Source organism: Chinchilla lanigera, unplaced genomic scaffold, assembly GCF_000276665.1.
Source record: "Chinchilla lanigera isolate Chin_1 unplaced genomic scaffold, ChiLan1.0 scaffold00045, whole genome shotgun sequence".
NCBI lineage: Eukaryota > Metazoa > Chordata > Mammalia > Rodentia > Chinchillidae > Chinchilla > Chinchilla lanigera.
Window position 1 is genome coordinate 16,389,420 of NW_004955446.1, and position 27,755 is coordinate 16,417,174.

Sequence of the window (27,755 nt, forward strand, 5' to 3'; positions counted from 1 at the left end):
ACCTAGACCCTCTGTCTGTCCCCGTGGTGGTGCAGGGGGAAGGTGGGCAGTGTCATTATTTCCCGCAGGGAAAGTCAAAGTAAGTACCCTGGACCTGCACCAAAGCACAGGCTGATGGACACCCAAGCACAGGCTGATGGACCCCCAAGGCCTGTGCCTTCCCTCAGACATGTGATCATTTGATTTTAGTGAAAGTTCAAAGTCAATTTTTATGTCTATAATATAGCAGTATGCTTTTTCTCCTCTAAGACTGCTTTTTCTGCTGCCTTTGTATTGGCTCAATCAATGTTTTCATTTTCCACTTTTCAAAAGCAAGTTTTTATAGAAAATAGTCTTTAAAACTAAAAAAAAAAAAAAAAAAATGGAGTTGACCAGTGAAAAAATTATCAATAAGCCTCTGGGAGATTTTGAAGCAATACACAAGGTCTTCTTCTTATCTTTTCTTTCTTTTTTTTGGATGTTTTTAAGACAAGGTCTCACTATGTAACCCAAGCTGGCCTCAAACTCACAGCAGTCCTCCCGCCGCAACCTCCCAACTGCTGGCATTACAGGTGCACACCACCGTGCCTGACCCAGTCTTCACCTTTTCTTGCTACTCAAAACATATAATAAAATTTCTACTTAGGTCACTAAAATTACCAAAGTGCACGAGAACCCAAGTGACTGCATAAATGGGAGCTCATACTGGCCAATAATGACACACTGAAGAAAGTATCTGCCTATTCTAATTAACTATATACACACACTATATCCTTGACGGACCACATCCACTTATCAAAGGTAAACTGAGTCACATATCCCTCAAACAGGAAATAAAGAGTTCACTTACAAAAGAAATGGGGCTGGGGATTTAGCTCAGGTAAACTGAGTCACATATCCCTCAAACAGGAAATAAAGAGTTCACTTACAAAAGAAATGTTTCAACGGTGTAGGAATGAGAAACAGGAGTAGGACAGCAGTCCAAGGCCCAGTGACTGCAACTCTGTTCTCAGTTCCAGCATGAAGCACTAAGAACCATCAATAGAAGCTGGTCGGGAATGGCGCCCAGAGACTGCAGCCTGAGCAGCGGGGAGTGCAGAGGGAGGAGGGCCACAAGCGGAACCGGCACACCCGTCTCACTCTCCCACCCCTCTGCTGGTCTCACCCGAGACACCGCCCCTGTATCCATGCGGGCTGGCCTTCCTCAGAGCACAGGCTGCTGGAGGGGCGAGGACAGCTCTGCGCTGGAAAATGAAGGTCCCAGCCCCAGCGACAGCAAGTGCTACAAAGCAAAGGAGGGACGCAGTTCTTCCAGTCGGGAGGATTTCTTCTCCTCAGGCACTCACCTCAAAAGCATCTCAGTGAACACAAATGGGAGGAAATGAGCAAAATGAGGACCCGGTTCTCTTGACTAGAAATGCATTGTTTTACTCTTCAGCAAACTTACTTTTTCAGCTGATGTCCCAGTCCAAATCGCTCTTTTGTGGAAATCTGAAAGACATCAACAGTGGGCACTGGAAAGGAAAAAAAAAACAAAAAAAATCACTCCAACACTGACACGAAACTCAACCACCCACAGGAAAAGTCTGAAGGAGCAGAACACAAGTACACGGGAGGGCAGCGCGCACAGTTCTCACTGCTGTTCACAGCTGGATACACATAAAATGCACATGCAGGACCAGCAGCGGCCACGAAACATCTAAGTAAATCTGTAGGTGCTGCCGCATAATGTGCACAGTGACGTGGGCACAGGGACGCACACCTATATCCCCGCGCTCTGAGCCGGAGGCAGGAGGATCCCAAGGTCAAGCTCCGCCTGGACAGCCTAGCAACTTACCTGGAGCCTGTCTCACAATAAAAAATGTGCAAAAAGGCTGGGGAGGTAGCTCAGTGCAAAGGCCCTGGGATCAATGCCCAGGTACCACAAAAAACAAGTGCTATCACAAGCAATAACCTTCAAAATAATCCATAGCTAAAACAGCCGTGTTCGGGCTGGAGTAAAAGCAAGGGGGACAACGGGCTAGAGCAGGGCAGCATCTGGCCCTGGGAGAAACAGCACAGCAAGGCGAAGTGGGGGTGCGGGCGCCTGCACTGGAGCCGGGGGTGGGAATTTAAAAGTGAATAAGAAACTCCAACATCCCGAACATTCAGGGGAAATTTTTCTTCCAAGAAAAAGATAACAAAATGAGAATACAGCATACTCCTTCGAAGAAGATTTAGGACACAATCTTTTCACAGGCAAAAAGAAAAAGTGCCTGGGAAGAAAAGACACCAGATACAGGAACCCGGCTCACTTCAAATAGGAGGAAAAGATCTGACCCGTCCAACCAGAACTACAAGTTCCACTGGAGAAGATCGTGTGTGAGGAGGAAAGGGATAGTAGCAGACACAGATCTCTATCCAGAATATCCATAAATGCTGCGAAATAAAAATACAACCTGAGGAACTGAATCAAAAGATGCACGACTAACAAGGGTCAATATTTTATCAAAATGACAAAATTTCCCAGAAAAATATAAATTACAAACATTGACCCAGTTAATAGTTATAAAATCTACATGACCTTTGAATATATTGAAAGAGCTCACAAAATGCTTCTTTTAAAAGAATTCCAGGGCTGGGCATATAGCTCAACAGCATAAGCGTCTGCCTGGTAAGCACAAGGTTTTGAGTTCGATTCATGGTACCAAAAATAAATAAATCAAAGTATTCCAAAGTTCAAATGATAAAAGGCAGGTTAATGTAATTAACTCTAGTTATATTTAAGGTAGTGACCTATTAATAATGAAGGCAACAGCATGGAGTGCTGCAATTTTTCTGCAAATCTACAAATATTTTCAATTAATTTTTAACAATTAAAAATGAAATGCTTTCTGAAACCCAGTAATAACTAGTCAGAAAATAAACTGGACAATAAAAATTTGATTAAGCAAACAAGCACGCAGGAGCAAACTCATCTAAACACAGTAACACAAGCCAAATAAAAATTTTAAAAACCACAGCATTGTGCTAATAAAAACTAGAAACTACAGCAGATATTCTTTTACAGGAAAAATAAGCAGAGTCACTTTGGAAATGCCTCTTCTTCCAAAGTTCACTCACAAGTTTACCTCAGCTACAACTAAATTCATCACAGGGTTCATTTTGGGTGTAAAGAAATGAAGAAGAACTTGACAGTGTATTAGAAATATTTTCACATTTTTAAAAAGGTGAAAGTTAATCAATTTTTCCTTATCTCCCATGTAATTTCAGTGGGGAAAGGAAGGCTGCCCACTGTTAGGAAATTATTCTGCAGCTGCTCCCATGAGTGTAAACATAGAAGACACCAATCACGAGGCAATTTGCACAAAAAAACTTCTCACATAACGTTGGTTGTCTACTGCTGTCAGCTAAAACAGGCCTGACCTTTACATCAAAGACTGGACTGGTATTAGCCACTCTGAAAAATATACTATCGTAAGAATGGAAACAAATGATACCACATATCTGTTTAAAGTATATTTCCCCACATACAATGAAGATAACTCTTATCTTTAATTCCAAAGTGGATATAAAGATGCATTTCTTCAATTCTTATCATTCCTGTCCACTCATGGATAACATGGTCAGATTCAAATATTGTAGCGTAAAGGAAGTGGTATTCCCACATTTCCCAACCACAGGAATAAATGCTTTTCTAAAAGAACTGCTAAGTAGGTCAGTGTAAATCGTGTATTAGTCACATACTTTCTGCAAGTTCATTTTGCTATAAATCTGGTACCTTCAAAGACTCATTGCAAAACATTATGAAAGAAGTAGTTTCTCGCCTTTTCATTCATCTGGAATAACTGAAATTAAAAACTAAGATAAAACCTAATTATTTCTCCTAGCATATAAATTACATGTTCCTCTTCAGTAAGACCGCTTCTAGTTCTACTCATATATTACACAATTAATGTCTATTTTAAATCATACTTTTCCTCAATTTCTCAATAACAACAACAACAAAAGCCTTTTGGGAAACGTATTAAGATAGCAATGTGAGTAAATACTGTTCAATAAGCCTCAATTTAACCAGTACATTATAAAAGCAGGAAAAAACCAGCCATAGAAACCAAAATCAAGAGATAATACTACCCCTACCTAACAAATTTCCAGCAAATTTTGCTATAAGTAGAATAGGTGGAACAAGTCTTCCAATAGCTAGTCCTAAAATTCCCACACTATGAAAGAAGTGAACAAAAAAATCATCTCAAAATAAGGAGGCAAATGAAACAAAGTATGCTCCAGGGCAGTTTTCTGGGACACCAGCAGCGCAGGGTGCAAAGGGCACGTCTGTGAGGGCCTCCTCCACCCGCTGATGTGAACCCCGGTTCATCTCTGGCCCACCACCTCTGGACAGGTCCTCTCACAAGCAGACCCTGACAAACACGTTCCTAAGAACTGCTGTCATGGAGAAACAGAAAAGGGACATGAGGAGTGGGGCACAATGACAGGAAAAGGGAAGCAGCCCAATCCAATGTACAAATTCTGGTCAGGACCCAGCTTCTGTTACCTATCCTGTCGGTAACACTGAGACATAAAGTAGACCTCAAAGTTCGTCCAACCCTGACACAAAATGGCCGAGCCACTCTACTCCCACAGCAGAGAGGAGGGAGGAGGCCAAGACCTCCCGAGTGCGTGTCTGCTCTTCCCAGGGAAGAGAAAGCGCTCGAGTGTGAGAGGAATCTAATGAAAATGTGAGCTGCTGGCAGCAAGGGGTGCAGAGGTAGATACTTCACACTTAAAATATGCATTCTGCTGAAAGCACAGTGCACAGCTAACTAATATTAAACACAGAGAAATAAAACTAACCTGGGCCGTTCAAATATTGTGTGAGTGAACAGTGGAGTCGGACTATTATAGGTTCTGTTCGAATTACTTCCCAAGCCACAGCAATCTCCTCCTGCACAGAAATGTTTAAAAGCTCAGTTAGTCATCTTTTAGAGTTCAAAACAAAAAAAAAAAAAAAATTGAAAACTCGTGTTAAAGGAATGGGTAAATTATGAAGGCCTACACATTATTTCAAAACCCACTGTAGTGTGAAAGGCCAAAGTATTCTTAATTTTTGCTTGTATGTATAAAAAATAAAAAAACGTACAATAAATTACTATAATAAAAATCAGAGCTGCGCATGGGGCAACATGCCCATAATCCCAGCACTCAGGAGGCTGAGGCAGGAGAATCACTGCAAGTAAAGGCCAGCCTGGGCCTACAGTGAGTTCAAGACCAGCCTGAACTACATAGCAAAACCCTGTCTCAAATACAAAACAACACAAAAAGCAACAAACAAACAAAAAACCCCATAAATTTCAGAATATATTAAAAGAATCAGTACCCAAAATATGTTTATATATAATCTCTCCTTCTTTAACTAGGGATAGTATTTCTCCATCAGTCAGTTTGTCAGTGTGATACTATTAGTGAGACAACCAAAAATAGCTGTACTTTAAATGCACCAGTTCTAGTACAGAAATTGATACTTACATCAAGAAAGCTCACATCGATATGCAGATCAATATCGACATCATCAATGGCTCCATATTCCCTGAAAGTAAAGATTAACATTAGGCGTTTTTTTCCATTTTCCTTAAAATATGGACGTGGTAGATTATTTTAATTAAAAATTCAAACACCAGTTCTGATCCCTGATTTCCACATATCGCAGAACTGACCGCGAACATGAACTACTGTTCCAATACAGTTGAGCTGTCACTTGCTGTGACCTATTTATACCACAGAGGTATCTCTGCGCACATGCACATGCATACATTAACTCCAAGAGCTGGCTTATTTCAGAGTATTCAAATTAGTCAAGTCTCCCAACATGACAGGTGTGTTTTCATCACACTCGTAAGGATGAAGAGCTGCTTCTACAAGCAAGAAAGGAATTCGGGAATATGGGGGTTCAGGGGTGCCAATGCAATAAAATGTCCATGAGGTTTCCTTCAGCTTAGCCACTGGTGCTCAGAAACCGATCCAGGTGCTCTGAGACCTCAACACTGTGTTTGTGCAGGTAGCTATAAAAGTTTGGCATGTCAAAATTAAAGTAACTTTAAAAAAAAATAAAGTCACTATAATGTGTTCTAAAGGAAGGCACCATGAAGACCAACTTTTGTACAGCTCAGGTTAATGAAATAACATAAAAATAGTAATATTCTCCATAACACACATCTGCATTTCTGAGATCCCTATAAAGTTCTAAAAGTACAGATACTATATATAATGAGGGACACAACTACAGAAATAATTGAAGCGATAAAAATTAACAGCCAATAGTTATTGAGCACTTACGTACCAGAAACTGTCCGAAGAATTTTACCTACATATGCTTATTTAATATTCCCAAACCATTACAGGAACTACTACTGCACTATTTCCACATAACCTGAGGCCCAGAATAACTGAGTAACTTAATTATTATTGTTCGGTAGCAGAGCTGGGACTTGAATGTGTGGATTCTAGTTATCTATGCATGCATCAAATTGGTTCAATCTTCAAGAAACTACTACTTTGCATTAGAAACCAGGTTACACATTAGTGGATAATCTTCTTGGGTCCTCACCATAGCCCTGTGAAGAGGGTGATATTATTCTATCCATTTTGCACATGAGGAAACTGAGATTCAGAGAAGTGAGAAAGTTGCCAATTGGGAGATACGGAGTCAGTGTAGGAGTCAGGCACCAAATTCACCCCTATCTCGCAGTATCGGGTACATAGTAAGGATTCAGCAAAACTTTCTGTGTATTATACCCAGAAATAACATAAACACAATACAGAATTATAGTACATTTATAGGGGCCAGAGTAGAAAATGGTTACATGTAATTTAATACATAAAGAAATCTAAGAGATCTTTTCTTATACATCTATAACCAAAACAAGGCAGTGTATATTAAGATTATAATAACTTAGACTCTGGACTTTCTGTATTTTCAATATATCAAAACATTGACCACATTTTAATTTTCTTGTGAAATTGTACCTTTTAAATTTTTTAGTAGCAATACTTTTAAAAGTTACATTTAAAAAGATTAAAACAGCTTATATTGTAAAAACGTCACAGGATTTGATTCCTGGTACCAACAACAACACCAAAAATCACAGCATCACAATGTTACATTCTTCAGAAAAGATAATTTAAAATTGAATATGAAATCATACAGAAAATACGACAAGTCAAGGACCAGGAAAATGAGCCATTTCTTCTGTCTCTAATTCGGGGTCCAGCGAACCTTGCCTGTGAATCTTAAAGGTTTTTCAGGTTGTACGTGGTCTCTTGTCACACATGCTCTTTTGTTTTTTTTTTTCCTTTTATGCAGCCTTTTAATAATGCAAAGGCCATTTACAGATCATGGATTTTATAAAACAGGCTTCACAGCTGAGTAATTCTAATTTAACAACTCTGTACACAGGTAAATGATTCATAAATACAGTCAGCCAATTAGTCATTGCTAAGCATGCAAAGACAACCAGTGCAATGGCCAGGAGAGAGGACAATATTCAAAAGAAGTTTCAGGAGGCGCAAAGAGGCCTTGACCAAACACCATCCCATCTACATGAGGTAATTCTAGTACAGTAAGGACAAATCTGTGCAAACTTTTACCTGGCTCAAGGTATGCAAAAGCAAAAGCCTGAAACAACTTAACCAATATCCCATAACAAGAGAATATTTAATTATGGCATGTTCATGAAAATTGCCTATTGCAAAAGAAGATGATATAAAAATACTATATCCTGGAGGGAATGTTACTGACATACTCCTTTCTAAAAAGCAGATTACAAAAACAAGTGGAAATTAAAATGATTTATACTAGATATAAGTCAAATAAAAAAAGTATTATCTGGCAACTACAGATTGCATTCAAAATTTGTTTTACAAAGAGTGCCTTTCCATTCTGGGCGCAGTGGCATATACCAGTAATCCCAACACTTGGGGAGAGGCTGAGGCAGCAGGATTGCCATAGGTTCAAGGCCAGCCTGAACTACTTAGCAAGACCCTGTCTCAAAAAAAATCACAAACCAAAAAAAAGTATTACTTCCTAAAAGCATAGATCTAACTTCTGACAAGTGTGAGAAGCAGAAAACTATGCAAAAAATAACTTCTAATAGCACAATCAATGACAATTAGTTTTGCTGACGTCTTTTTCACATATGGCATCTGAAAGTTTCTGTCCCGTTCTTTTTCTTCTCCTATAGTCAGTGTTTTCCTGTACTGTAGAATGTCTTTCAAAACCATAACTTTAAATGTTTGTGTGTACATAAATACAGCTGCAAGCCAGGTGTGGTGGCACACACCTGTAATCCCAGCAGTCTGGAGGTTGAGGCAGGAGGATCGTTGCAAGTTCGAGACCAGCCTGGACTACAAAGTGAGCTTACGGCCAGCCTGAACTACATAACGAGACCCTTTCTCAAAAAGACAAGAATTGATTCATTAATACAGCTGCATAACAAAATATTTGTTGCTCTTGATTTTGTTATATCTAACAGTCTGTATAAAAATCTATGTGCACCTATATTCTCATAGAATAATTTCTAGAATTCCTGGTTCAAATGAATAGTATGATTTAATTTAAGGTTCCTGGTATACATTATTCAGTTAATTGCTTAAAAGGTTGGAACCATTTCTAGCCCTCCCTGCTAGATTTCCACAGTGGCCACTCCCCCACACTCTTATCAGCACCAGATTGTTTTCTTTTTCTCATCTTTCCCAGTTTCACTGAGGAGAATTACTTTCATATGAGTTGATTTACATTGACAAGGCTGTAGTCATGGTTAGAAGCAGAGAGAAGGGAATCAGAATTTTTAAAAAAATGAGTAAGAACTTTATCCACAATTATTTTCTTCATGCAGTTTTCCAAAACACTTCAACAGGATTTACCATGAAATCATGACCAGAATGTGACACCTCTGACTTTAAAAGTTAACTATAAATTTTAAAGTACTCCAGGTATAATTTGTTGGACAACTTCTGGTTAAAACCGAGCTTCTTCCAAATTTCAAACACAAACTATTTCAAGGGAGGCAGGGTGTGCAGAGATACAAGTGCTATTGTTCCCCATCTCCGAGTAGGAATGCAGGATTAAAAGGAGGTGGACGCCTGAAAGGTTTGCAGTTAACTGGATTCTGCAGGTGTAGACCCATAAATAGTTACTTGTTTTGTTTTTACGCCACAGTTCAAAGAGCCCACAGATGACACTGCTTATGCAGACCCATTTCCATGGTAAAGCCCTCTTTATACAATGCCAGTAATTTCAGGTTTCCCACTGCAAGATCACAAAGTTCCATTACAGTTTCGGATGCGAGCGGCGCAGTCCATTATCGGGATCACTTCTATATCTGAGTAATTTTCAGTAGCGTGGGATCTTGTAAGAGCAAATGCAAAATCAAGCCTAGTAGTTATAGATGAATGCAACTTGAACTGTGACTATGTCTGGATGTAATATTAAGTCTATAGTAACTCAAAATAATTTCATGCATTGCCTACATTTATACCCTTTGAAAAGACATCTAACTCAACTTACGAATTTTCTTTTCAAGATGAGGAAAATAACCCAGAAATGATGTGATGCAGTTGTTTTGGTTTGCAGTGGAGGGTATGGAAAGAAATTCTGCTGAAAGAATTCCTAACAACTAGTTCAATTTCCAATTTCAGGTGAGCTGTTCTAGCAGTCTATATAACTTTAAACCTAGCCATTTGACTTTTTTTTTATTTTAAAAATAAAAGGAGGAAAACTTTAACGGACAGACAACATTTTACAAAATAGCAAAAGAACAGTACAGACAATAAAGAGTTACAAACAAAGTGGTAGGAAATTAACAATACTTGTATTACATATTGATATCTTCAAAGTGGTTTCTCATGAAAACAGACACAGACATGCAATATTGATCAATCAAGGACTCACTGACAGTTTCTTTCAGCAAAGAAATAGAAGACAGTAGAACAACTATATTAACTATCCTGTATATACATACATACAAAATTTCTTCTTTCTCTTCTCTTTTCCCACATCCCACTTGCCCCTTACCCTTGAGTGTTTTCCTTTCATTTCACATTGTCTATCACACCTCCTAGTTTAAATTAACTCTTTCAGGTTTTACACTAGTGAAATAATGCGGTGCTTGCACATGCGTGTCTGATTTATTTCGCTTATGAGTATGGTCTCTAGTTGTGACCATTTACCTATAAAGGCCTCGAGTTTATCTTTCTTTATAGCTGTGTAATATTCCATTATATAAAAGGACCACAATTTTCTCATCCAGTCCTCAGTGGATGGACATCTGGGTTGCTTCCATAATTCAGCAATTACGAATTGTGCAGCTATGAACATAGGTGCACATGTATCACTGTGATATGATGTTTTTAGATCTTCTGGGAAAATACTCAGAAGAGGAAGAGCACAGTTGAATGGGACCTCTAGACCTAGTTTTCTGAGGAATCTCCAAACTGATTTCCACAGTGGTTTCACCAGTCTGCATTCCCACCAACAGTGGAGAAGGGTTCCTATTTCTCCACAGCCCTGCCAGCATTTGTTATTGGTTGATTTCTTAATGCTAGCCATTCTTACTGGGGTAAGGTGGAATCTCAATGTTGTTTTAATTTGCATTTCTTGAATTAGCCATTTGATTTTGGATATTTGCATCCAGCTTAAAGTAGTTAAAAACCAATGTATAAAATATTTGTGTTAACTTTTGAGGATTCTGTTAGAATTCTTGACAATTCAGTCCCCTGCTTTTAATGAAACCAATCAAGAACTTCCTCATTAACGAGACACTCACATGTACACTCACAATGTGTAAGATATTAGGCTATCTGTGTAGTCCTCCTTTCTCTGTAATACTTAAGCTTATTTCCTGTACTGTTGGAATGTGCTGTAGTACAACCTGGTCAAAATGAGTTGTGATCATGTGAGTTATAAAAAATGTATTTTAGATATCTAACTATGCCTAAATAATAAGCCATCAGGAAAATAACATACATACACACACTTCACTACAGACCTCTATCGCTATACAATTATTACTGCTTTCAACAAGCGCGTGATTAGATCTTGAAGGTATTTTGTGAATAAACACACACCTTCCTGTGACATCTGAAACTCAACAGCTGGCCGTCTATCTCTGCATGCCTACTCAATGTGTGATTTTGCCCACTGTGGGAGAAATGTTTGTGAATGGGCCAAGAAACAGGCAAACTCAGTAGTCAGTAGGAAATTTTGGCAAGACCACAGCATTTACAAGATTGTATCCAAGGTAGCTATAAATTTTTCTAAAAAATAACAGAACTGAGAAAATTTTAAAAATTAGATCCAGGTGACCGAGGAATTTCATCTTTTGTAAGATAAAATAATAGCGCAGGGGAGGTACTGAATAAAAAGGCATCAGAACCCTGAAGTCTGCTTATATAGCCCTGGTTTTGCTTGAAGCAGCTCCAGAGCTAGGGAGCAAAGAGGAGTGTCCGGGCTCCAATCGTCGAAGCCCACATCTAGGTTCTGCTTCTCTGTCTTTGAAAAACCCTTTCCCTTGGGTGTCTTTACCCTGTGTACCTCCTGTCATTGCTTTTCTGATTTTCAGTGTCAAACTGTTTTTCTCCTCAGCTCAGAGGAAGTGGGTGGAGAAGCAATATGCTGGGAAGAATATTACAAACTCCCAAGCCCAGATCTTTTGATGAATGACATATTTTGATGTCAGCTGTTATGATGTGGTGACAAACAGCCTCAAACTTTCAGTGGCTTAACACGAAAAAAACAGTATTTATATCTTATTCATACAACACAAAATTGGGGAGTGGGAGGAGGTCAAGGTCATCATTAAGGAGTCCAGGAGAAATAAGAGCTCTCACTCTAGCACTTATGTGCACAATTCACTGGCCAAAACTAGATACATCTCCTCACCCAGTATTAGAGGGGACAGGGCTACCACTCTACCATATTCCCAGGACAGGAGAATCCAAAGGTTTATAAATAGTCCCGTTGGCTACTATAAATACAAACTCAGAAATTCAGAAAAATTCAAGTGGTCTATCATGGTATATGCAGCCTTCTTCTTGCTTTTAGGTTTGTCCTTCCTTTTAGAGATATGTTTGATACCTTTGTTGGGCATGAATATGGCATTATGGGTTCCTTAAACCACAAATAAACCTTCACAGTTCTCTTGGGCTCAAAGCATCAAATCAAAAAGGCCTCATTACAACTATCCTTCCACGTAAAAAGTAATCAAAATGTGAAAGAGTCATCATCTTGGGAGCTTCCAGCCTACACTAGGCATTAGTCACAATAAAAAGGTTAGATTACTCACATGGTTTCAATTTTTCAAGTGAAAGACAGCAGGATCATACAGCAAAGGTATCTGATATGGTAGGAAACATTTCACAAGGAAACTAGGAGAATTACTTCTTGCCTAACCAACTGAAAATTCTGTGGCCTATAATTCCTTATCTTTCTAAAAATATTAATCTGAAACTATTATCAAATGACACCAATCAAAATTATTTTATAAACATACAATTATAGGGGTATACACGCAAGGAAAAACACATACTAATGTAATGCCTTTTTGTTGCATAATTAAAGGTGAAGCATATTCAGAATCATCACCGGATTTCTGTTCTGCAGAGCTAATTCACTTCCCATACGAGAGAGTACAATGCTAAGCAAAATAAAATCAGACACTGAAGATTAAATATTGCGTGGTTTCTCTTAAATAAGAAACCCAAAGTATGAATAATTTCAAGAGCAAAATAAAGGACAGACAGGAAGCAAGGAGGTAAACCCTTTACAATGAGAGGGGGATCCAAGGATAGACGGAGGGAGCAAGGAGGAAGGGAAGGAGGGCAGGGAGGTAGGAAGGACTAGGGCAGTACATGCACAGATACCAACCGCCCCGACCCATGTATTCATTACGCATGGCAAACATGTACTAGTAAAAACACGTTTAAAGACAGCTACAAATCAAAATTGTCATCAATGCTTGCACATATGGTTCAATGCAATCATTATTTGTTTCTGGATGACAGGGCCAGAGACAGCTGTCATTACCTTATTAAATAATAAATCTTTCACCTGTCATTTCCTCTGTATCTTCTTTTACCGTGTTTTCAAAAGGTTTTTTTTTTTCTCCCTCAATCTAGGTAATTAGTTATTCCCCTCTCGTAAAAAAAAAAAAAAAAAAAAAACAACTTAGATGTGGTTAGCTGCTTTTCTCATTAGACACTGCTTTTAAAAAAATGACACCCAATAGCCCATTGTGCATACTGAGCTACTTTTGCTCTTCAAAGTCCATTAAGTTCTTATAAGCCTCAATTAAGTAAAAGAACAGCTAATTAGAACAGTCTGTTTTCAATAGACTTAGAACTTTGCAAGGAAGATGATTCCAAGACTTGTGCCTAACTCCCCCGCTTTCCCATGTGTCCCACTCTCAGTATTTGAGACTAGAAAATAAATTCATTTTTATTTAAGTAAATCAAGCTACTATGGCTATGGTTCACCTTTATACCATGAGAACAGTTTATTTTGGAATCATCCTCTGTAACAAGCCCAGATACAAATATGGCTTGTACGCATTCTACACTGGACCAAAACTGTTATAAGTAAAATACGCAAGGAAAAAAACCAGACTATTTTTGACTTTAGGTCTTTCATTTAACTAATATTCCAGACATTTATCTAAGTTTAATGCTAATAATTACCAATAATATTATTTATAGTAGAAAAGTACCGATACCAATCACCATCGGTGTCTAAGAAGAGCTTGGTGAAGAAACAATTTCATATAAACACGACTAGATAAATGGAGCCCAGATAACATGGAATATGTTTCACAAGAAAATCTTTAAGCATAAAATCCATCTATATGTGCTAAGTCTATCATGATGCACTAAGTAGCACAACAGAAATATGTATTTTGAACAAAAAAATACTTAAACTTTATGCTGTATCATGAGTTGAATTACATTGGAAAAACTCTTATTTTAGTAGGACGTAAATTACTGTTTTAGAATTAAAGATTTAAGCTTGTAAGCAAAGTTCAATTACTGTGAAGATCAGCCATTCTTTGGACTACTTCTTGATTGCTCCTGGTGCCTTCCGCATGTATTCATTACATAACCCCTACTGACTATCCACATAACCTAACCTGGAGCCCAAACAGATACAAATGTGAAATTTTAACAGCTAATTTGCAAAGATTTCAAAGTTCACAACTGACTTACAGAACAATCTCCCTCAAACTCCCGCCTGCTCCCCTGTAGCTGTGACTCCTTGTTCTGATGCAGATAAGGTTGGCGACTGTGTCCTGTAAACAGAGTTTATGTCATCTTGTCCCCGCAGGATACATCAGGCTCTGTCTTCTTTCGAGGCTAAGTTATTAACTGCTTTGTCTCGCTTCTGTACCCTCACTTGCCCTGTACCCCCCCACACCCGTTTCCAAAGACCCAGCCCCTCAGCCAAATGTATAAAACTAGAGCCTATCCTTCGTTCTGATGCCCAGCATTTGGGACGCGAGTTCAGCTGGGTCGATGTGCAGGTAAAATCCTGGAAATAAATCTGCCTTTTTCCAGGTTGGTCTCTCTGATCGCCTGAATTCTGTAACAACTCAACAGAAGCCAAGAGTCGAGAGAAGATCTGGGTACACAACTCCAGCTTACTTAGGCTGCAGTTGGTAGTGTGTTCTGCTTTCGCAATTAAAATGAACTTGACAGTTATAAATTATAGCCATGCTGGACTTCCCAATTAAAAATATCTGTTCATCCTCTCAAAATATGGTTATGCCCACTGAAGAGAATGTGATCAGCTGTTTGCAGAGACACTGCCACGGAAAACAACCAAGAAACCGCCATGAGTCCTGTACTTCATGTGTTCTCCATGCTATGCTAAGTATCTGAAGAGAATGATTAAAAGCAAAACCACACAACTGGGTTTCTGGTGGAAGCAGGGCTACAACCAAGGTCAGGCCGGGAGAGGAACCTAGAGTTCCACACTATCGGCAGAGAGAAGGAAGCTGAAATAACTGGAGATCATTCCTATGAGCTGATTTAATGACAAAAAAGTCTTTCTCTTATATTAAAGAGACAAAAGAAAAGTACGTAAGAATCCTAAGGTCTTTGGAGTGATTAAGTGTAAATAAATTTTATCACTAAAGTGTAAATAAATTTTATCACTAAATAAATTTTATCACTAAATATTAGAAAAGTATGTAAGAATCCTAAGGTCTTTGGAGTGATTAAGTGTAAATAAATTTTATCACTAAATATCAGAATAAACTACATTATCATTGAAACACTGTACGAATCTTTTTGTTCAGGGACCAGATCGCAATGTGATATGGACACCTGTGGTTTTACATTATTTACTTTATTATTCACAGGGCCGTGGCCTGGATTTAAAAAAACAGCATGGGACCAGCTGGACCAGACCAAATCCACTACAGTAATTAATTATGACACTTCTGAGAGCTAGCATTTCTCCAAACCACCCAAAATAAGTAATGACTTTGATGTAATCACTGAATTGTAAGCCACATGTACAAAACAATCACAGAAATGCCATTTTGTGTAAAGACACACAACAGAATCTATCAAACATTTTCACGTACAACTGACCTCCTAAAATTGCTTTAAATTAATTTTGGGCTAGGGATGTAGCTCAGTGGTAGACTGCTTGCCTACCATGCACAAGGCCCTGAGTTCAATCCCCAGTATCACCACCAAAAACATAAGTTAATTAGTTTTTATCCACAGAAGGCATTTCCTTACCTGAGAGAAACTGCATTTGGCCCATAAATCTCTCTCACCGCAGATAAATCGGCTTCCAGCTGAGGGTGCTTGTGCAGCTCCCCATCATAGTTGACCTGGAAGGTGATTCGCAAGTGACTTAGGGGCAAAAACCATCGACACGACCGAAACACAACACTCAGCTGCACACGCCCCCCTGTGCATTCTGCCAGAAACACACTGAGCTTCATTTAAAAACCAAGGTAACTCAGTAGTATTTTCACTGAAGTTCCTGGGCTCACATATGGCTAGTATAATTCATTAGGTTTAAAAGTTAAATCAGACAATTCTAACCCTGAGAAAATGCAAGCCTTAAAACAAGTGAATTTTCAGGCCGATATTCTACAAAACTTATTGAATGAAGATCTAGACCACAGAAAAGCATTTACATTCTCTCTGCAAGAACTAGACCCATACACAAAACAAAACAAATGCTTTGCATTCTGTCGAGCACTGTACTGGTTACTGAACCATTTCATTAGTAAAATCGTCACAATACTAGAAAGTTACTTCTTGGAGAGAAGAAACCTAACTTTAATATGTCTATATTTCTATGATCTTGTTCATGCATGACTAACAAACTCCTGATTTTTCTACTCTGAATAAATAGTTACCTGTGTTCTTTTATATAATAATTTTGGCTTTAATGACCCTTTTTATCATATAATCCTCCATTTTATTGCCCAAGTTATAAAGAACATTTGACCAAGGGGATTATATAAAGAGAAAAACATATATCTATACCATAAAATCTAATTTTAACATTACTCTGAAAAAAAAAACCTGATGAAATACTTCATCCGTATGACTATCTGTATGACTAAAAATAGGACTATTTTTATATATTTAAACTCTGACACTTCTTTATATCAATTTTCATGACAATGAATACAATGACAGTGAATCCGAATAAAATAATGAGGATGCTCAATAATTAAAAGACCCATCACGTTTTATAAAAACTAACCACCTTCCACTGAAGACAACCTGCACTATTCTTAAAAGTGCCACCATTTCAAAATGAGTGTAGGATGGGCGTTGTGGCGCAGCCTGTAATCCCAGCATTCGGGAGGCTGAAGCAGGAGGACTGTTGCGAATTGAAGGCCAGCCTGAGCTATAAAGTGAGTTCAAGACCAGCCTGAACTGCATAGCAAGACCTTGTCTCAAGAAGATCCCCCACTTGCAAAAATCTGAGTGGTACATATAAAACTCCAAAACACAAAAAATGTCATCTGCGAAATCTCACTAATGATTTCAGACAATTTGAAGATAAATAATAACAGTAAAAAGATTTCTAAAGATAATCTTAATGTCTGAGAATATGTGGAAAAGTGAAAACAGACAAGTTACATGGGTTTTCTGGTTAATTACAGAATGCTCTCTGCTCCTATGTCTAGTAACTGTCAGACTCAGATTCCCACTAGGACACACTAACTTGAACTAACTTTGAGACTCGGGATTTGGAAGACTGGTTTACCTACTTGGCCTCCATAATAGAATTCTTCCGAATCGTTATCCCCTTCAGAATCTTCTTCCACTGTACTATTTTGTCTCGACTCCTAATACAATAGAACAAGAAAACGAACTTAACTGTCCCACTAGTTTACTTTCTTTTGCAAATAAAGTAGCAAGTGACCAGGTTTTGTGGCTATTACACAGATTTTATATATAAAATGTCACTAGTGAAGTATAACCCCAAAACAAAAGATAGTAAGTAACAGTTTTGTAGATTCACTTAGCTCATTTTATTATTCAAATAAATAATATAAATATAAATAAATTTTTTTAAGTTTTCCTTCACTGAAATTAGCACTTGCAATTTAATATTTCATGTATGTTAAAAACTATGTATAATCAACTATATCTTCAGTTTTGCTCAGATAAAACATTTGGCAAGCTCATACTAATTCAATTTTTATTAAAAAGTTCCTCTGCATTATTCATCCCAGACTGTTTAATTCTACTGCCAACTCTAAACAACAGTTTAAAAGAAAAGAAGCTTTGAATGCAGTAAGATAAAAATCAAATTATGAAAATATGGATCATATTATGAAAAGAACTTCCAACATATGGAAATTATTTGTTTATTCTGAATTCAGAATTCAGGAATATATTTAATAAACTTTACCTTGAAGTTTGAGTTTTTAATTAACTGAATTACATCTGTTGTGTGTTCAAAGTACAAATAATGAAAATTCATGGTGGTATTCCTGGCACTGGCATTATAAACAGTTGAAGAAAGTAGATTCATTTGGATGAGGCAATTTCTTCATCCAATGTTCGGTCATCTTTCCTAAATTTTAAGTTCTTGAGGAAAACGAAATAGCTAAGAATGGAAAATTTGGATTTTATGAAATTCTTTTTTTTATTTTTATCAGTACTGTCCACACAGGATTTTATGAAATCCTTTTTTTTTTATTTTTAACAGTTCTGTCCACACAGTGATTTTCATTGTGGATAAAGAAGGGAGGAGCTGGTAGCACTGCACTACCAGGAAGGGAGGAATGTATCGGACACACAGCTTTCAGAGGGGGAGCTGCTGACCTGCTGCACTCACTCTGCTTAATGTCCTAGTAACTATTCATAAATTTTCAAAATGAAAGAGACGAATGTTTTTTCAGACACCAAATGATACCCACCCTCTATGTACTTTGGCTAAATAGATCATGTTTTAAAAACAAAGTGTTAAGGGTCCAGTCAAAATTATGTATAGCCATGAACAGTTATTAATAAGAAGATTAAGTAAGTACTGCACCAGTAACTATACTATTTGATGAAAGCATATAGAACATGTTTTGTATGCATTTTATTTAGATTTAAACCAAACATTTGTTTCTATTATTTTAAAGGGAACTTCTTTCTTGAAGTTATTCTTAGGTCCTTCTCCTTACTATTCAAAGAGTTCTTTAGTCATGAGCTTAAGTTTCGTTCACCGCAGGCAACTAATCTGAGTAACAGTAACACGTTAACTACAAACACCTAGTAAGTTTAAAGTATATCTATGCTGTTTTCAGAAAGTAAGAAATATAACTTACATACCTCTCCATTCTCCTTTTGCAATTTGGATTTTATGGATAAGCAACAGTTAATGTCATTTGTTTTTCTTAATTCTGAAAAGCACAAGTTGGAAAAATTATTTTAGTTTTCACTAAGTCATTTACCAAATGTTAATGAGTTTCCATATTGAAAAAAAAAAGAAACCTCAGGTTATTCCCTCTATTTTGGAAAAGAGTTTAAGGTATGTTTTCAAATTTTACGCTTGGGAAAAAAACACAGTATGCAAGCTGTTCTAAGTTCTCACTGTGCATAAAAATGATGATCCGACTAGGGTAGCAGTATACTGACTTCTTCAACTCTCACTATAAATTTTGTATCTTCAATGCATGGATTTTATGTTGTTAACACTGTCATCATGGGAGAGGTATTTTTTATAAGAGAAATTGTCAACATAATACACTTAAGCTGGGGGCTGGGGATTTAGCTCAGCGGACAGTGCCTGCCTGGCAAGCACAAGGTCATGAGTTTGATTCCCGGTACCAGAAAAAAACAAACAAACAAACAAAAACCACTTGAGTAAAGTTTTTTTAAAGTACTATAAGCTTATTCTTTTCAAAAATTATTTTTTAAAACTTTCATGCACTTTAGACAGTATGTTTATATGGAGAACCAGACTTAGAGGTGTTAAAGGTGAATATTTTTAATATAAACTAAAGAAAACAAACCCAAAGCTACTAAATTAAGAAAAATGGACCTAAGATAAGAACACACTGTGTTATTATTACCTGTTGCTATTCTATGAAAAATGACTGGAATTGGCTCTGTTGTAACTAGTACATCTTCATCATTTTCTGAACTTGACACATATGTATTGTCTGCAATGAAATATAGATAATTAAAGGCAAAATCACCAGGAAAGTACCGCCTTCATAAAAATAATAAACTCACATCCATATCATGTTAGTTCCAATTCTCATAAAGGACACATTGCTACTCTAAACTCCGAAGTGAACTGTATTTTTATATGTGGATTGAGTGTAAACCGCCTCTTCAAAGAGGCCTGCATCCCTTTGAGAAATACAAACTTTAGATAGAACCAAGTCATCTCATTTCTAATATGTCACACATCACTCGAATGCCAACTAGTTGCTCACGGAACTGAGTGCCGCTCCATGTCAGCAGCTACTGTAAAAGGCAGAACTAGTGAGTAGAGGGAGAAAACTAAAAATATTTAGTAAAATAAAAAATAAAATTCGCACAACCGGGCATGGTGGCACACGCCTGTGCCTGTAACCCCAGCATTTGAGAGGCTGAGGCAGGAGGATTGTTTCATTACAAGTTCGAGACCAGGGTTACAAAGTGACCTCAAGGCCAGCCTAAACTGCATAGTGAGACCCTGTCTCAAAAAGACAAAAAAAAAAGATTCACAGTCATGTCATTCACAAATGTGAACTGAAGATTTTGGTGCCATCATACCCTCTATATTGTCCTACTATCCGTTCCTAAAGGATGTGAGGTCACACAATGATTATTCTTGCATAAATTATCTATGTGTACTATATATATTGAGTACAAGGCATTAAATCTTTTATAAGTTTACCACTTTCCCCATAGAGATCTGTAAGTATATAGTAATCTAATTTAATACCCAGGTTACTTATTCTACTTTTCTCGGTGATGACTGCAATGCATCTGTAAGACAGCTATTTAATGAACAGTTCACTAATAATAGTCCTGTAATGTACCCATTCATGACTTACTAAATAGTATAAATAAAACATCAAAAAATAATGACAGACAGGCATGGTGGTACACACTGTAATCCCAGCACTTGGGAGGCTGAGGCAGAAGGATCACTGTGTGTTTGGGGCCAGCCTGGGCTACAAAGTGAGTTCAAGGCCAGCCTGAACTGCACAGTGAATCCCTGTCTCAAGAAGACCAAAAGAAAGAAAAAATGAAAACATTAACTGAGTGTTGACATGACTGAACAAAGGCATGTCAGAATCTCTGTGAACCACATCCTCATAATATTGTGTCAGCACAGCGTGAACATGATTTTTAATTGATAGATATCTAAGTCATTACTTCGTTTCTTAAAAAAATCTCTATGCTATTTTTGGCATTGGAGAATAAGTGAATGGCAGTGATATGTATGCACAGCTTAGCTCAAGACTCTCAATAGACATGAGGCTTTAATAGCTATTCGGGAAGGTGAGAAGGAGTAGGTGTCAATTACATGTGAAACAAATCAAGTTTGCCACACTGTTCTCTGAGAAGTGTTAATCACAGATTTTGTTTTATTTCATCTTTCAAATACTATTAAAGAAGTTATGAAATTTTCACGTTTATCAAGTGGGGTAACAGGATTAAGAAGTAGACTGAATATAAATTTACTGCACTTGTTATTTCAGTCTGTTGGCTGGGAGGCTGACAGCTTATGGAGAAACTCTTCCGCCAGCAACCTCGGACTTTCAGCCCAGTGTCAAACCTCTCCATACGGGGTTCCTGGTTCAAGGGTATTTGCTACTAGGCATAAAGGATTCCGTGACGCAAATGTTAGGAGAAGATTATTAAACAGTGCATTAAGGTAAAGGGAGTAAAAGCTGACCAGTGACTAGAAGGGAAGGTCTACATAGTCCATAAAGTGGACCACTGCATGCAGTATCACGGAATTCTGGAGATTTTATTTTAAAAAACCTTTAGAGGCAAGCAAAATAAGGTAATACACTTTAGAAAATGGAATAACACAACGAGTAGCTCAACCTAAAGGATTTTTCTATCAAAGTGTTTTACATGGAATAATATACAAACTACTCTCAAATTCATTACAAAAGAAAAACACCTTCACTACAAAATCCAAGCACAAAGTTTAAACCACTAGGCAGAGAGATTAAAGAATTTTAGAGAATATAATTTGGTGAATATGTATTGAGCAATCCTAAAGATGAGAATTCTGCCTTCAAATGTATTTTCTGAACCACACTAGTGGTGCACGCCTGTTGCGTCCCAGCACTCTGGGAGGCTTGAAGTAAAAGGACCACAAGTTCAAGGCCAGCCTGGGCAACTTAGTGAGACCCTGCCTCAAAATAAAAATAAAATTTAAAAAGGGATGGGATGTACTCATTGTGAAGGTCCTGGGTTCAGTCTGAGATTTCCCACCAGTTTGTATTTTGATTAGTTTTTAGGCGTTATACTTTTGTTTTTGGCTTAACATACGCCAAATCAAAATATTCTCAGGCCTCGTGAACTTTATCTATTAAATTCCCATTGTGACGTGAGAAGCCACATCAGATCACAGAGGGATACACAGTTACGATCACAATAGCAGCCGAGCAAAGAACACATCAATTCTAGATGTTATTTCGATTTCTTTTGAAAGCGTTCAAGAAGGACTGAAAATACTTTTTCTTTTTTGCTAACATTTTGAACATAGTGACTTTTAAAAATAACACATGTTGTAATATAACTAAAAGTGAAAAACAGAACCCAGTAACAATCATGCAAGAAAAATATGACGGTTGCCCTAGAGCCATTCCAAAAATGATACCAAGCTCAGGCAGATCATATCAAATGATCAAAGTACAGTTTAGCTCCTTCAGTGGCAGGAAGCCGGGAATGCCAATGTATACGGCAAAGCACAAGTAAGTTTCACAGATCAACATTACGGTATCTATTATAATTTGTCACTTCATTGTTTAAAAAGGAAAATATACATGACAACTCAACAGATGTCAAACAAGAATGTTTAGGAAAAATATGTGAGAAAAAGAGTGGTTCTTTCTTCTGAAAGCAACTGAAAGTATGCTAATTTTGAGAGAAAGGACAAAGCTGGTGACTTTCGTATCTCCTACTAAAAATTACTCCACACATTCTAGCTAGGGCCAGGAGACCACAGAACTCTGAAGGCTAGAAAGGAAAGGCAAAGATTTATTATCAAGTTGTCAATCTGAAAAGTCAAGCCTGATAACTATTCTTAGCACAAATAAATATGGACTAAAATTTGGTAATGGCAAAAGTGTTACCATATTTATGTTCACTTTGAAAACAGTCTACATAGGGGCTGGGGATTTAGCTCAGCAGCACAGCGCCTGCCTGACAAGTACAAGGTCATGAGTTCGATTCCTGGTACCAGAGAAAAACCAAAACCAAAAAAAAAAAAAAGAAATGAAAACAGTCTACATAAAAGCACTAATACTACTTCTTCCAGAGAAGCAACAGAAGTCAGGACTGAACTGCAGGCCTTGCTGAGCCATCAAACTACATGCTCTGGGGAAACGACTGCCCGTTTCCCTACCACGTGGGCTGGTGAGTAGAGTGAAATTAATTACACATGTGGGAACACGTGGAAAACTGGGCTCTGTACAGGGTATTTGGGTGTAGTAGACGCAGCAACCAATTCAAAACTGTGCCTCAGATTTTCAGACTGGATGCTCTACTCTCCCATCTTGTGTTTTCAAAAATGTAATTATATTGGACCTTTGCTACACACTTGCTCGAAGGAGGGAATTCAGTTAAAAAAAAAAAAAAGACACAAATGATAACTACTGCTTTATTTTAAAATTCAATTTTTAAAACATTTCCAAGTGGGACTGTCAAGTGAGAAAAACCTTGAGTAATACCTCTTGGCCACAAGAGGGAGCTAAACATGAGAACCACTTCGTTTCCCCGAGGCATCAACTTCCACATACCCAGCACTACAGAACACCTCTCTTTGGGACCTTCACACTGGGCTGTGATCTGTGGCATTACCTCTGACATCTCTGCTTGAGGTCTGCGTCTCTCATGGCTGACATCTCTACAAGATGCCTTGGTGAGACACATAATAATTATAATATTTATAATAAATAATGGGCTTTCATTTTCCAAGCAAAATTAACAAACATTCAGGATCAAAAACACTTTCCAGAAATATGAGGGACTTTACCACCTTCAAAAAATATTTTTCTTAGAGGTATTTCTTGTCTTGGTTCTTCCGTAAAAACCTTCCTAGAACATTGCTTTATACTATTAAGAAGAAGCATGTACTTAATGGAAAGCAATCCCCATTCACCACTATACACAGTTTTGAAGAAATACATGGAGTGCATAGCAGAATAACAATAAGGAAGTTTATGGTTTGCAAAATTATTTTAAAGTGTAAAATGATTAAATGCTTAATGCAAAGTGCCTGTATCAAATTATGAATTGATTAGCTTTTAAAATAAACTCAAATATATGTGTATATATACACACACATACACAGAGAAATGACGGAATAAATAAATTAAGCTATATTTCTGTGATGCAAGGCCAAACAATGTTTCAAAATAACGAGTCCAGTTCAGAAATCTGTTTAGTTGTAGTGATGAAAAGCCATCTGAACAACTCCTCACTGGAAAGTTTTCCTGATTCTGGACTGCATCTTACAGTAAGATAAACACCTTGCCGGAAGCTGACAGAGAGTGCTTCTGCCAATGCTTTTTACAGCTCAGTGCATTTCTATATATTGTACATGTCCAAAAGGAAAACATATTGAGAGTAATGACATGAATACTTGTAATAAAAAAAACTGAAAAAGCTTACCTGGATAATCTTCAGATACATGTACCGAGTAGGATACACTGTTAAAAAGAAGAAAGGCTTACGTTACTATAAAGGTACTCATGATTTTACAAAAAAATCCCATGACACTCATTTACTTACACAGATGTAAGTATAAAGGGATAACATCCAAACGTAGTAGTAACTTGACATGGAAAACTTTAATATTCACTGTCCATGAGTCTAAGTGGATCTTTCTAGAACAACTCTGAAATACCTTCTCTCAAAATATACTTTTTGATATTGATAATTTTTCATTTCAGCAATGACTAAAATTTCCTGTTCTGATACTCATATTTCCTCCCACTTAATGCATTACTCAAAAAAGATTTTGGTTTGGGGGGTTTTTTGTTTTTGATTTTGGGGTTTGTTTTTTTTTTGAGACAAGTTCTCACTATGTAATTAGGGTTAGCCTTGAACTCACTATGTAGCCTAGGGTGTCCTCAGACTTACAGCAATCCTCCTGCCTCACCCTTCCGAGTGATGGGATTACAAGCATGTGCCACCACATCTGGTTTGCTCAAAGGTTAAACATTCAGCCAGGTATGGTGGTTCCTGTCTGTAATCCCAGCACTCAGGAGGCTGAGGCAGGAGGATTGTCATGAGTTTGAGGCCACTCTCAGCTACACAGCGAGCCTTCAAGGCCAGCCTGGACTACATAGCAAGACCCTGCCTCAAAAAAACAAAAGCAAACAAGGAAAAACAAAAAAAAGTTAAACATTCATTTTTAATATTTAATACTGCTTGTTCATAATAAGGCATCCTTTTAAAAACTGTCCTTAAAAAGAGTAAGAAATGATCCAAGTGCAACAGACATTCGTCATCAATCTTTCATCACAAATAAATTTTAAATAGCTCAATTTAGAATTTAGAATCTTTCAATTCTAGAAAGGGATGAATTGTTTCAAAACTGATTTTTACATGGCATGTCAACAGTCCTAACGCTCCTTTTTCAGTGACTCCATTGCTTCCATAAAATTCTAGTGTGACATACAGGGGTTCTTCACACTTATCTACTATTAACTAGGTCACCATCTCTAGAAGTCAGGGCCTACGTCCATGTCTATTTCCAGCAGAGTCACCTATTTAGAGCAGGAGCCCCAGCACATATTCAACAGTTACATGAGCACAGTGGTGGAGCAGCCTCCAGCCACAGCCAAGTCAAAACCCACTCTGAGTTCGGCAAAAGTACCTGCCTGCTAAGAAAACCAGTCAACAGACAGTAGTCTACACTAAGTGTCCTTCAACACAGAATCCAACACAATTCACAACTCCCACAATATACGCACACACAGGAAAATGTAATCTATACCCAAGAGAAGAGATGACTCAAGAGCTGGAATTCGCTCACAGTGACGTGAAAACAATTAAGCAAACTTTAAGATGTAAAGAAGAATCCAACCTAAAGAAGACAGTAACAAACAGGAAGCGTTGAGGATTTATGGGACACTAGCGCAGAGCTAATACGTGTATAATTCCTTTTAAAAGGTCAAAGAGAAAAATGTATTTAAAAACCAGGACATAAGACAGAGGATTTCCCCATTCAGGTGATGATCAATGAGTCTCAGAAAATCCCAAAGTAAGTAGTAAAGAGTTTATAATTGCTTCCAAAGAAGTCAGGGAGCACATCACATTCAAGGAAATAATGCTAAGAACCAACGGGGTCTGGGGTGGACAGCGAGAGACAACTGTCAACCAGGACCTTCACGTCCTGCCCACGCATCTGTCAGAAATGAAGGCAAAATAAACTTTCAGATCAGGGAAGCTTGTTACAACCTGTCCACAGTAGACTTGCCACATCCTAACCTAAACAAAGTTCTCCTGGGGAATGATAGCAGATGGAAAAACAAATATGCAAAAGGAATGAAGTATACCATTAACTACAAACATAACACTAGAAATTGATTTTCCCAGAAGACTGTAACTGCAGGATACCAACATATACCATACTCTGAGCTACAACACGGTCTCCTAAATCTGAACGGGTGAAGACCGTGGCTCACCATTAGCTCGCATACCCTGAGCTTCTGGGCTCATCTTGATCTTAGGATCTGAGTCGTGAGTCCTGGAAAAACCACCGCCTTGTTTAACTTGCGGCTGGATTTAGGGCTCTGTGACTGTGCTTATAAGGCAATGCAACGCTTCCCAGGCAAGCACAAGTCCCCAAGATTCCACCAGTCAAGTCCCTGGCCGGCTGCTTAGTCTGTGGAAAGAGCTGAAGCAGAGACAAAAAAGACCAAATAAGTGAGTAGGAAAGAAGGATGCTTAGTAATGAGACCAAGTACTGAGAGACTGTTCTTCCATAAAGCACGTTTAATGGTTCAATTATGAGCTCAAGAAGCACCTTTGATAGCATATAACTTATAAACACTGTGTTCATGTCAAATGATATTTAAGCGGAGAAAGAACAGAGGGGCTGAATGCCCATGATTAATTCCTACAGAAACAGAATATGAAACCTGATGAATACGACGGACAAAGGAACTTGAACACACATCTGAAGCATGTAACAGTTTTTTAACTTATAAATAATATAGATTCACAGAACGTTGCAAAGGTTATACAAAGGTCTCCCGTGTCTTTCACTCAGTTTCTCCCCTTGCTTAAACATTACAGACCTACAGGAGAACACCACAGACAGGAAAATGACATTGGTGTAAAGGTTGGTGTGGCTTTATGTCATTTTATCACACATACACCACGTATCCACGGCCACAAGTCCAGATACACAACTACTGACGCAAAGGCTCCCCTCACGCTTTTAGAGACAGATTTATCTTTCAGCCCAGCATGCCTAACACCAGGCAGCCATTCAGCATGCACCACCTCTATAATTGTGTTATCTCAACAGTGCCGTACCGGGATAAGTATATCCGAAGTGAGGAAGAACATTTTGAGAGGGATTAATGACAGTGTGTCTTTTACTGTAACAAATTTTTAAAAATTAAAAACACAATGTTATATAAATGGAACCACAGCTTATGAGCCCCAATATTTAAGGCACAATTCAAATCTTGAAAAAAATTACTCTCATAGGCAACATTTAGGATAAAAAGACGAAAAGAGAGATCAGATTCAGAAGCTATCACAGCAGTAAAATACAAGCGAGCAAGTATCAGTGGCAAACTGTGTAATAGGTGCAAAAGGCAGGGACAAGTGGCAGATGTTGGACCCCAGCCAAGACCCCAGCTTCGGGAATCATGGCCCCAAATCTAACAAAATGAATGATGAAATTCCCACGCCAGTTGTGCTTCAGCCAAGCTAGGGGACATACACACTGTGGCCCTCTATGTATTTTCCCATGACTTTCTCACTTATGCAGTAGAACCACACTATGTAAACCAAGGACCCAGACTGTCAGGCCCCGCTTCTGATCTGGCAGTGTGTGCACAGAAGTCTGGCCTCTCGCC

General features: G+C 37.9%; 1 protein-coding gene across 1 annotated transcript in view; it reads right to left on the bottom strand.

Moving 5' to 3' along the window:
* Positions 1–27,755, bottom strand: part of Parp8 (poly (ADP-ribose) polymerase family, member 8) — a gene marked incomplete at its 5' end in the record, with an annotated part of 184,106 nt that overhangs the window by 56,806 nt on the left and 99,545 nt on the right. Inside the window, 8 exon segments of the mRNA XM_013518449.1 lie at positions 1,427–1,493; positions 4,813–4,903; positions 5,485–5,545; positions 15,751–15,845; positions 17,250–17,327; positions 18,808–18,878; positions 19,551–19,640; positions 24,328–24,365. Of these exon segments, the coding sequence (XP_013373903.1) occupies positions 1,427–1,493; positions 4,813–4,903; positions 5,485–5,545; positions 15,751–15,845; positions 17,250–17,327; positions 18,808–18,878; positions 19,551–19,640; positions 24,328–24,365 (591 nt within the window).